The following is a 12,661-nucleotide window of genomic DNA, read 5'->3' as shown; positions in this document are numbered from 1 at the left end:
TACACATGTTTTAACTGATCATCAACACAAACATATAATAATTTTTCAGCTCAAATTTTGTTTTTACCTCTGGGTTAATAGTGAAGGTTTTAGGTGATTTTCCAACACTCAGAAGGTCAAAAATTATTTCTTTCATTGCAAAATCCAAGCGTTCCTAAGAAGAAAATCATGTCTACATAAGAATCCTAACAAAATATAGTACATTAAGTCCAAGGCAAATACTCCATCCTTGTACCTTATACCTAGTTCTATATAACTTTTGGGGGGAATTCTAAATTTCACTACTATCCAGAGTAGAAGTATGCAATATATTTAACAAAAACTATACAATAATCTGTTGAACTGATAAACCTCCCAAAACAGGTTGCCTTATACAATTACTGATTATTTTTATTTCTGTTAGAACAGTAAAAAAATTGGGGGTACTGAATCAATAGGGTATTTTTTGGTAACAAATCAGCCAACTCTCCTGGAAAATAGTTACACTGAAGATGGATTTAGTTTTTACTCTGCACAGTATCAAAGAGCAACAACATGTAACAACTTGAACAAATTACTCTGTCAAACTACTGTAATCTTCGGAGGCAACAAGAATAGCAGAGGCAGACGAACTTCCCTGAAAGACAGCTTTCCCACCACTACCATACTTTTCCTCTTACAGAAAGATACAAGGCAGTGTTGGATGTGCTTTAGGCTTCGCTTTCAACTAATGTTCAACAGGATCAATGAAGTGTGTGCAGAAGAGGTCTCCAAATACCTTGCGATGCACAGAGGTTTCTTGGCGGACCAATCCATGTGGAGTCAGTTACTTTGAAAATCAAAGAGCTATAGTGCTGGGTCTACATATGGAAATTTGAAGTTCAAATGTCCTATTCAGACAGAACATCAGTAGGTGAGGTGAGTTTCTGCCTTTCCATTTAAATGGCTTTGCATGGATAAATTGAGAATACCATATATGCTGCCCTGTGCTTCTCCGGGAAAGCACGTTATAAAGGATTTAAAAAAAACATGAGCTAAATCTTTCATGTATTATCAAACTTTCACTTAAATACACTAGTGAGGAGATTTACCTGAGCAATGAACTGAATAATCTTTACAAATATGTTCAGAGGCGTATCTCGAGGGACGACACTGCGGGAGCCTTTGGGAAAAAGTGCTGACACAATGCTCATGAGGCGGCTGCATGGGAAAGGATGTGAAAAGTGATACTGAGCAAACTCAACAACTTTATCAAAAAGCAGCAAGAGTGTCTTTTTTTTAATACAAACATTCTGACTAGGGCTGTGATATTCAGGTTTCGCTTCGGGTAAAGTTACCCGAAGCGGACCCAATTTGGCAAGCCTCGGCATTCCCGAAGCAATTTGGGTCACTCCGGTAAGCTTCAGGAGTTGTTTAAAGGGTCCTGCCGCTGCTTGCAAGCAGCGGCGGGGCCCTTTAAACATCAACCCCCCACCTCCCCCCCACCTACTTTGCAGTGGCTCCGGGCCGGCTCCTCTGCCACTGCTGTGCCACTGCCCGAGCTTGCGGGGTGGTGGGGAAGGCCGGAGCTGCCTCCTCCGGCCCTTCCTGCCCCTCAAATGGCAGTGGCACGCTGGCGCCGTGGTGGCCATTTGAGGGGAAGGAAGGGCCAGAGGAGGCTGGCTCCAGGCTGCGCTGCCTTGTGCTGCCACCACTGCCACCATGGTAGCGGCGGCGGTGGCCCACCACCCAGCTGATAACCCTCCCGCCACCAGGTAAGTGGGTGGGGGTTGGAGGGGTCTCCCCAGGGGGGTGGGGGGTAGAGGGGTTGCCCCAGGGAGGGTGGGTGTTGGTGGTGGGGAGTTTCCTCCCCTCGCTTCAGTATGCTCCGAATCTTCACGGAGCATACCGAAGTGATTTCCGAAACCCGAATCACCGCTTCGAATTTGGGAGTGTCCCGAATATAGCCACCTGTGCACAGCCCTAATTCTGACAAAAGTTTTAGCTTGTTAAACCAATTTGCTTACCTTTGTGTTACAGTGTTGCTTTCACATTTTATTCTAATAACATAAACCCATAATAATCTGTACAGCGATTCCAGTGCAACTCGAGACATTTTGGGATCTTTATTCTGTTGGGAACAGTTTCAAATACAGCAAATATTACTACATACATAAGAGTGAAGTTCCATAAAGACATTTCTAAACACCTGAAACTATCTAAAACAGTAGCCACACAAATAAACCCATTTATCTATTAAAAATACAGATCCAGCTCAGATGTGTTTTTTACTGCATTTGTGGCCAAGAAGCCTCATTCTAAGCAGGGTAGCAATTACCAGCTCTAACATGTTTTGCTTTTCCCTGACCCCTTTCCAGATTCATGGAATCCCAAATCTGTTTCAACCACAGACTCCTTATTGGCCATCACATGGGGCAGTAAGTACTTCCAGTGAGCAAACGCTTGTGACTATGACAGGGAAAAAAGTGATTGTTCATTTATTCAAAAAGAAAGAGAGGCGAATCAAAAGCCTCTAAATTAACCAGAGATTTTTTCATCATTATCAGCTTGCTTCAGTTTTATGAATTTAATGTATATCATCTGTCAGATAAGTGAAGAGACTCAGTCAACCAGTTTTTCTATCTAGATAGTTGATCATACAAGTATTAAAGAGGTTAATCTTAGACAAATCTTCTAGCCAGATACTACATTTGTGGTATTATGAAACAAGAAATTTGTTAGTGAAATTCAATGGAAATAGTTAAAGTCTCCAGAGTATTCTGTTAGCACAGTATAACTGCCAGATATCTCTCTCTTTTTACTATACTGCTCAGGAACAACAAGCCTTTTTGGCACACAATCAGTCTGCTGTTAACATGCTTTCACTCTGCTTTGGCTTCTATTATCATCATGTGTTGAAAAAAATAGCTTTCCCTCCTTCACAGGCATCTTTCACATCAACAACCTATCAGAGGCATCACTACGGTATCCAAGCAGCAAGTGCATATGTTTCCTGCAAAGAGAGAGGAATTATAGCAACTGACATTTATTTATTGCTTTAGAAACCAAGCTCTCAAATCCCAAACTCTCACTAGCATCCAAACATGATTAACAACAAAAAATACAGAGTGAACAAATATCCACATCTTTTAATATTCAATGCAGTTTTTGGATACTGGTGACTATCAAACATTATCAATCAGCAAGAGAGGGAAGTCGGGGAGAGAGGGAGGGTTTGTAAGACACAATGGCCATTTTCACTCAAGACTGTATTCAGTGCACTTCACTCTTACAGTAGGAACTTAGTAATAGACTTTTTTTAATGAATCAATTTTTCTTATCATATTGTAACATGGTATAGACCAAGACAGGGAATATCATAAAAGGCTTCACAGATTCTGAAGATTTTTGCTTCGTGCAAATTTAACATCTCCTTTGATATCCCTTTAACAATTCTGTCTTAAGTTCCTAAAATTATAAAAAGTGTCAAACTTTACCGTGCCATTGCTCTGAGAATTTTTTTCATGAAGACAGAAAGCTGACTAGCAATTTGACTTGGTTACTAAAATGTTGTAATTATTTTAAAATATAATTTTGTTCTAATGCTGTTACAATTTATTTCCTGCTATGATTTAAAACTGTCTACAGAATAAACATTATATAACTTAACAAGTGGGAACCTACAAGGACTTCAGGGGGAACATCTAATTTCCTCCTCCCTCATGTCCTTTTTCCCTTCCCTGCCCCCCATAGCCTCTCACCCTGTTTCTGCTTCCTTCTTTTCTTCCCACCCACCTTTATCTGCCCCCCTATCTTCATCTTTCCTCCCTTCTCAGCAGCCTTTCCCCTATGGCCCAGTTGTATGGTGCTGGCTGAGCTGGGCCCAGTTGAATGATGGGGAACCTGCAAGGACTTGCAGGGGGGGGGCACTACACTTTCCCCTGTATCCCCTTCCTGACACCATTTCCTCCTTCCCTCCTTCTAGCTCACCTTTCCCTATGTCCTTTTTCCCTTCAAACCAACTAAACAATTTATCTACTACCTGCCCCCCACCTTCATCTATATTTATTTACTTCATTTATATAATGCCTTTCTCCACAATGGGGGCCCAAAGCAGCTTATTTAATTCTCCTTGCCTCCATATTATTTTCACAGCAATCCTGAGAGGTAGGTTAGGCTGAGAGTGCATGATGGATCAAAGTCACCCAAGTAAGCTTTGACAGCAGAGTGGCACTTTGAACCTGGGTCTCCCACATCCTACTCTGAAATTCTAACCACTATACTACACTGGCTTTTATGAGGGAGGGGCTACATCAGCCAGGCCTGGGTGTGTCATGGTTGCCTAGCAACAGCCACTGAAGGCATCTGGTTAAAGCTACAGGTGCTCCTTTTACCATTTTGGTTTTATTTAAAACCCCTAAAATAAATAAATAAATAAATAACACGCAAATTTGCATCTAAAGCTAAAATCTTTATATATATATAAAGATTTTAGATTTAGATGCAAATTTGCGCGATATTTCAAGTGTGTAGGGAAATCTGCGTTGTTCATTCATGGCTCCAGTCTTCAGTTTAAGTATCCACAGATTAGGGTCACTTGGCTATTAGTATGTAGGATTGTGTAAAGTGCCATTATTTGTAGCCTACTGCAAAGTAGGGTTCTGTACTAAAAAAAATTACGATCAATCCAGATCTGAGTATGAGGGATACCATAAAAATTTGTTCTCTCTGATATCCAGGTTAGATTTTCTAATATGCTTCAGTAAATTTAGAGAATTCCAAATTTATCCAGCCTTTATACACTATGGGGAAAATTATCCAGGGGGCTGAGGGTGCATTTTCAAGCAAACATCACCAAATTTGCAAAGAACCAACTCCTTCTGGTCCACTAAAGACCCCAGAAGTTTCAGGAAGATTGGACCCCAGGTCCAACTCTGTGGGCCCCTGAACAAGGTGACACTTATTAATTTAGAATTATGTAAGCTGCTTTGGGCCCCCATTGTGGAGAAAGGCATTATACAAATGAAGTAAATTAATAGGTAAAGTAAATTAAATAAGGTGAATTAAATTAACAACAATAGAGCCACACTCTATTGTTTCCTATAGTGGGGCAAAAATTCCAGACTGGCTCTTGTTAAAAAATAAGGCAAAAATACACAGATTCTGTGCAAGGCAGCCACTGGCCAAAGGCACAGTGCCCAATGCAAGCTGAACCAAGAGAAAGCCCAACAGAACCAAACTGAAGTAAGGGGACCAACATCAAATCAGATAATCATGACAAACCAGCAAAGTCCACCAAAACCAAATTAAAGCAAAGCCAAACAGAACCAGTGTCACTCACAGAAGCCAGGCAAAGCCCAGGGCCAATGGGGGAACACCACAGAACGAACTAAGTACCTACATCATCAGCTGCAGAGCAGGAGACCCACCAAAAACACCACAATGGCAAGCAAACACAGTTGCTGTATACGATGGATCCCTCTCCCCAGGAGGCCTCAGAAAGTGAGGGGGGTAATTTTTGGAAACCCAAGTTCTCCTCTCTCTAGTGTCTGCAGTCTACTCTGCCACTAACGTTGGCTCACAGGAGCCTCAAGACAGAACTGCAGGCTGCACCAGCCCTTCATCCCTGGCCATCCTCCTTCCTTCCATCCCTATAATGAAGGAAGTTAACATTACATAAAGCACCACAACAGAACTCTCTAGCTTCATTTTGGGTGTTTCTGTAGGTTTTCCTCTACTTGTTTCTGCCACTTACATAGTGTGTAAAAATTATCTACTTTCCTTAACATCTCTTTCTGAATCTTTCTGTTCCAGAGGCAAGAGAACAACATTTCTGCTGCTGTTTGTAATGTTTTGCATTTAAATACTTTAAATTTTATTTCAGCTTGCTAATATGGGTTTTTTAAAAGTTGTTAGTTAAGGAGGAAAGCAGAAGGGGGGCTGGATGGGTGAGTGCAATGGAATCTGACTGACCGGCAGCTGTGCCTGGGGAGGCAGAACGCACTGCAATTTTGAGAGCACGTGCTGAGAGAAAGTTAATTCTGATTTAAACAGGCAAGCTGTGTGCAGCCCGAAAGTGTCTGTGTGTTTCTGAAACAAAATATTTATTCTAGTTATGTCAGGCAACCTGTGTGCGCACCTGGACGGTCTATGTATATCTGAGAGAGAAATTATTCTAAGTCAGGCAAACTGTGTATGCCTGAGAGGGACTATATATCTGAGAGAGAGAGTGATCTATCCACGTTAGGCAAGTTGTGTGGAAAGGCCTGAATGAACCTATGTCTGTGTGGATGTGAAGAGAGTGTATTCTGTTAGTGAAGACCTGTGTGGAAAATAACGGTGTGATTGAGTCTGAAGATATGATATTTGAAACTGCAAAGCTCGATAACTATTTTGAAACCAATATGCTTACCAAAACTTTGCAACCACTATGCTTATGTACCTATAAATAAATTCTACTTTTTGTTTAAGGAAAAAAAGACATCTTGGGAGTAGCTGTAAGGGGGACCCTGCCAAGAAGGGGCAGTGCAGAGAACAGCAGTGCTCTTCTCCCTTACCATCACTTCTGCTAGAAGAGTGTCACTCTTGACCTCTGTATGCTGCACCCACCAAGACAGCTTGTTTTCCAAGTTGGAGAGCCTCCCGGCTTGCTCAGTGATGCTGCCATTGATGCACAGGCTGCTCATGTACATCTTGTTCTTGGTAAGAGGTTACAACCAAGATGTGATGTCCTGTTGCAGCCATCTCACGAGTGTGCTTGCACTGCTGGAGCAAGGTCTGCACACCCTGCATCTGGGTCCAGGAAGGAGGCCATCCTCCTCTGAAGCATCTGGATCATGAAGCATCTAGAAATGACCAGACCTAGAGTCACCGTGTCAAATGAGACCATGACAGTGAAGTCCTTAAAGGGCCCAAGGGCCTCCAGCATCTGGGAGATGGTCAACCACTCCTCTTGGCTGAACTGACTCTCCCCCCTCACAGTATCACTCTCAGAGAGCCACATCATGAGGGTGGCCTGTTGCTCCACCAAATGGTCAAGCATGGCATGGGTGGAGTTCCAGTGAGTGCTAATCTTGCTGATCATGAAATGCTCCAGCATGCCTCTCATTTGTGTTTGTTTGTTAAGGCTTACATCTAATGTATGTTAAAAAAAATTTTTTTTTGAAAAAACAAGAGCACCCCAAAGGTCCACTAGTGGCAAGAACAATACTAAGAATAACAAATGCAGCACAGAACAACACACCTCTTAAGCAATTTCTTCCCCCAAAACCAGATTAGGAACTCTCAAAAACAAACAGCAAGCAGTCTGGCGTTTAAACCAGAAGACGCAACAAGAGAAAAGCTACACCCCCCCACAAGAACAGCAAGTCTCTCAGTAGAAAACAGCAAGCAGCAGCAACTCTCTTTAAACCAACATGCAAGGAACAATATGAGAAAAGGAGACACCAAGAACAGTCAGCAAATAAATGAACAGCAACAACTGCAAACAGTTTAGTAAACACCAAAGCACCCCATCAAAACAACAAAAGCTATTTTTAAAAAATAAAGCTTAAGTAAAACTTTGACCCTCCCCCCTTACTCTATCCAACTCAAAACACGAGGCCAATCCCCCTCCCCTAAAAGTCTGTACAACTCTCAAACCAGGCAGAAGTCCTCCAGGCAGGCAGCACAGGTCCTCACTTCAGATCAATACCCAGGCTAAAGATGGGCACGAAATGGGGGGAAAACGAAACAAGAGTTTCGTGTTTCATCACATTCCACAAATCACGAAACATGAACTTCCACGAAATTCTCCTGTTTTGCGATGCGATTCGTTAGTGTCTTAATTCATCAGAACCCAGGGTACTTCAATGCCCCCCTTCATACCCAAAGATGCCAAACTCGCAGGGAGACTTCAGCAGGCTTTTTTCCAACCACCCTCCCAGTTTGGCCACGATTGCAAAACTTTGACTGGAACCCACAAAGCTGGGCCCCAGAGCCAGGCAGTGGCCCTGAGACTAGGCTTGGGGGGAGGGCTCCAAAACCACCACACAGATACCTGTCCAGGCGGGAGAGGTGCACAAAATAAAACCGAAGGAAACAACAAGAGTGTGAACCCTCAAAAGAGCAGATAAAGAATTAAGAAGAAACAAAGACAAGCAAAGAAAAAATAAGAGAGGCCTCAGTCAAGCTAGGCCCCAGAGCCAGGCAAAGGCCTGAGACTAGGGTGGGGTGGGGTGGAGGAAAAAAGGCACCCTCACCCAAAGACCTTCCCAGCAAGGACAAGTGAGGAAAATAAGAAAGAGGCTTTCCCGTCTCTTTTGAAGCAGCAGCAAATCCAGTCAAAAGCTCCCAACTCCACTCTCACTCCAAATCCCAGCAACAGATCCTCTCTCTCTCTGTGTCTACTGGAACTAAAAGCACGAGGCAGAGAGAGGTACTGTATATAACAAACACTCACATAGAGCAGAACAGGAGGTCTGTGGTTGGCAGACAGACATGCCGAACAGGGTTCAGAGGGATGAAATTGGTGTTCCCATGGCTACAGAAGGCCCATCTCCTCAGCTGCCTAGGGGATTAACCCCCCTGCTCCTCGCTGTATAAGGCAGAATGGAAGCTCTCCAGTTGGCAAGGAGAGCTGCCTTTCAAGGTTATGTGGGCTAAGATTGGGGTTTCCAATGGTAACAAAAGGTCTGCAGACATTCCAGGCTTATGTTGCCTAGGGAATCAATGGATTGGCACCAGCCTGTCTGGCATCACAAATTGTTCGCCAATCGAACAAATTGGGCCAAAAAGTCATGAATTTTGTGAAAACCGCAGCCCTACATAACGCATTTCGTGAAACACGAATCGGCCCAATTCGTGCCCATGTCTAATCCAGGCAGGCAGCAATTCGCAAGATCCTGGCAGGCAGTGAATCAAAGGCAGAGAGAAGCCTGAGTCAAAGCACTCACAGCACAGTCTCGCCAGTCTCTGACTCAAAATGGAGTCTGCTCTGAGCAACCACTGCTTTTAATCCTTTACAGGATTTGAAAAAGGCTCTCTCCTGTCAGAGAATCTCGACTAGCCAGACAACTAAACTCTCATTCACTGTCCCTCACCTCTTGCCTCCCATCCCCTCCGGCTGGAAAAAGCCCAGGAAAGGTCAGTAAAAAGAAAAAAGGCCCAGAGAAGCAGCCAACTTTTGTAGGATTAAACCAAATTAATCCCATTTAATCAGGCCCATCAGGATGCAGCTTCCTGGATCCGATCTGGGATTCTATAATGAAAAGTCATAGCTGGATTATACTGAATCAGCATAAATCTAGCTATACAGCCAGATCAAGAAAGCTGGATTGCATACCCCTAATGCAAAAGAAATAGAAAAGCTTAACAAGCTGAGGCAACAGCTTGTTACACTCACATGAAGTGCTTTGATAAATCCAAAGGTGCAAACATATTGCAAACACACACATTATTTTTCTTCCATCAACTGGCATTAGATTATTAGGAAGCCCCCTTTAAGAAAATCAACTATTCCTCGTGCTCTTGCCTCATTAAATTACTTTTGACCAAACAGGACATATAATGCAACAATAAGCAAAAAACAGGAGACAAAGCTTTTTCTTTCTTATTACAATGTATTAACTCACCTGAAAAGTTTCTATTTGTTTTCTGATACTGTTGTTAGATGGCATCTAAATAAAGCAATGCAAGACAGCAAAACATAACAAACATGAGAATGGGAAGCACATGCATGTTAGATGAAAAATAAAAAGCACAAACAGAAAGCAGTTCTACTAGGGCTCTATTCAGCAGAAAGGCATATTTTGACCCTACTTTAAATATGCGTCATGTTACTAATTCACCATGTTCAGAAGAGCTGCCTTTACACATGCATTCTCTGTGATGGCCTCCACTTTATGGAGTGGTCTCCCCAGGGTTTTTTTCTGAGAAAAGAGGTGGTGGAACTCTCAAGAGGGAAATCAGGAAGAAACACACAATATTCTTTGAAATAATATTATTTTCACGCACTATTGCTGAGTATTTTCAAGAGGTGCCAGAACTCCATTCCACCGCGTTCCCGCTGAAAAAAAGCCCCAGGTCTACCTGAGGAGGCTAGCAAAGCTCCCTCTCTCTTGGCCTTCCACAAATGATGCAAAACTGAATTATTCAAGAGGGGTTTTCACTCAGACAAGAGGGCTATACTGTAAGAAAGTGGTCTCAAGGGAGCCATCACTAAAGGGTTAGGGAACCCATCAGTAAAGGGATAAGAAGGCACCACAAAATTTACTAGTATTGCTGTAAATACTGAGGGACCACAGACTGCACAACTATTGCTATAAGTATGATACTATTGGGTCGTTCCTATGTTGATTAATATGTCAGTTGAAGAATTGCTTATGCCTTGTTTCAACATTTCTTCAGCTCTGTATTGGATTTCTGCAGATTAAATCTTTGCAAATTTGCATGTCTTTGATATTAACTGTACTGACTCACACTGTGTAATCCACAAGTCTCAGTGAGAAAGGTGAATTATAAATAATGTAAATAAATAAAATAACATCAGCTGCATCTTCAACATTCATTACCAGTTTCTGACAATTAGATTTAAGACATATTTTCTATGGCCCACAGCCAAAGAACTAATTTTCAAGTGCAGAAGAGGTTTTGTTGAAAAGGAACTCCCTCTCTACCCAGCCCGGCATGGCAAACCGTTTCTTTTTAAGCTGGACATTTCCAAAGGAGAAACTGTGATGATCTTTTCAAACATATGATGAAGTGAACTCTGACTTATGAAGCCTACCCTAGAATAAATGCAAGGAATGTGCCACTGAAATCTGTTTTATCATTAAACAAATATGCCTAACACAGATCGTTGGGCCCCAGCCTAGAACCTTACTAAATCTTAATATGTTCTATTACAGTTTCTATTATCAGCTCTTACAGTATCGATCAAGTAGTCAGATTAATTGATTACTATTGTGCAAAAGCATGATCTCCTACTTAGCAGCTTATAAAACATTCTGCCTCTTTTGTTTTCTCAAAAGCTGCCAATACACTTTCACTAAAATACCATAAATTGTCATGTTTACACTGGCAAATCCTAATATTCCTTAACTAGTATGAATTCTCCACTGGAACAGGATATGTAACCTTATGAAAAGGTGCACCCAAAGCTACTGTAAGTTTAGTCTCATGAGGTCAATTTGATTTAAACAAATGTGGTATTTTCTAGTTTAGCTGCTTACTTCTATATGTAGTGAAGTGAGTACAAAAGGCAATGCCCAGAATCAAGGTCTAGTCCCAATCTCCCCAGAAACAATGGCTAGCAGAAATCTGAATGGTAATAGTATCTATGCTTTTAAAATAAAATAAAAATACCTACTATTTTGCTTATCTCTTCCTAATTGAAGCCCCCTTAACAATGCTAAAAAATAAATTAGGACATTTAAGTGGGGACTAGTTTAGGCTCAATAACTAATGTGTTATGCAGTTTTATTAACAAGTCTCTCAGTCAATCCAGAGATGATGTAGGAGACCCACAAACAGCTCTCATGGTGTTTTCACTTTTACAAGAAGGCAGCTTGTGGAGAGGTTGCTAATCTTTCCCCAGCAGGGCTCATAGTTTTGGGAGCAGGCAGACTGAGAACATAGTGTAGCCATAAAGATTACATCTGCATTTCACTGTTTTTCTTTTTAAAGTCTCATCTTCTTGCAGTATGATGCATGAACATGTCCATCAAAACTTATTCAGAATGACTCTGACTGAACTCTGAATGTACCAACAGTGCTATATAACTAGTATAGAAAATTTCTATTGAACAGAGCCCCCTGGTAAGGTATTATGCTGTTAAGGGTCAATAAAACTATATTAAACTATAAAAATACATGCTGTATGATTACTAATTAATTCTCTGACAATGGCAGTTTTTTATCCATTGGCAGCAGTAGAAAAAAATCCTAAATAAAACAGAACTGAAAGAGGTATCAGCATTCCCCTTCTATGTACTACACAGAGAAAGCTTCAATAACAGATACAACACAGACAAAAAAAAGGCAGACATTGCAAAGGAACTGCAAATGTGTTAAAGAAATATACACGCTTGACAAATAATATGGGAAAGAATGTGACCCATTACCAAAACCCAGGTTTTCTACTTTTCACTTTGTTGCACATAAGTTAAATTGTAGGGATAATTCAAAGTTGTTACAAAGATAGCCAAGAAGAACATTAGCAACAAAATTAACTACAGGTATCCTACTGGAAAGTAATAGGTTAATGTTAATATATTTTATGTACAGCAGATATATAGCAACATTGTATCAGCACCAACAGAAATTAAATAGTTGCCAGTAAATTTATAAAGTAAATTTATCAACTGAGGAAGAGAAATCAAGGAAAATCTATAAACCCCCTTCAATTAGCATAATCCACATACCATAAATCAGCCAAGTCACTGAAATTAATATGACTTGTGGCTGCCCTCATAAACAAGGGCTTTTGCCAAATTCTTACATTATAGGAGTGGCACAGTTGCCTCTCCCCCATATCTCTACCACATACCACTCCCTATAATAACATAAAAATCAGCAGAAAGGGCAAGATTATATCAGAAAAGCCACATTACACATAGCCCCTTCTTTTAAGGTCTTGCACTGACATTTTTCTTCCCATATAATCATACCCTTTTCCTCACAGATGAAGCACACCCCATTCACAAGCACATGCACTCATGGGGAA

The 12,661-nt window shown here is 41.4% G+C and overlaps 1 protein-coding gene across 4 annotated transcripts in view; it reads right to left on the bottom strand.

Annotated features, from left to right (window-relative positions):
• The window catches only part of FRYL (FRY like transcription coactivator), a 265,895-nt gene that overhangs the window by 129,094 nt on the left and 124,140 nt on the right, over positions 1–12,661 (bottom strand). For 2 of the 4 annotated variants that reach the window (XM_054990361.1, XM_054990362.1), the window contains exons 13-16: positions 9,570–9,614; positions 1,986–2,089; positions 1,071–1,179; positions 68–154 (exon numbers count right to left, since the gene is read on the bottom strand). In XM_054990361.1, the coding sequence (XP_054846336.1) occupies positions 68–154; positions 1,071–1,179; positions 1,986–2,089; positions 9,570–9,614 (345 nt within the window). The remainder of the gene's footprint in view (positions 1–67; positions 155–1,070; positions 1,180–1,985; positions 2,090–9,569; positions 9,615–12,661) is intronic. The other 2 variants (XM_054990363.1, XM_054990364.1) reach the window with 1 other exon arrangement.

This window comes from Eublepharis macularius, chromosome 10 (genome assembly GCF_028583425.1).
Source record: "Eublepharis macularius isolate TG4126 chromosome 10, MPM_Emac_v1.0, whole genome shotgun sequence".
Taxonomy (NCBI): domain Eukaryota; kingdom Metazoa; phylum Chordata; class Lepidosauria; order Squamata; family Eublepharidae; genus Eublepharis; species Eublepharis macularius.
The sequence above is the reverse complement of the archived record's forward strand: the minus strand, read 5'-3'. Positions and strand labels throughout refer to the sequence as shown.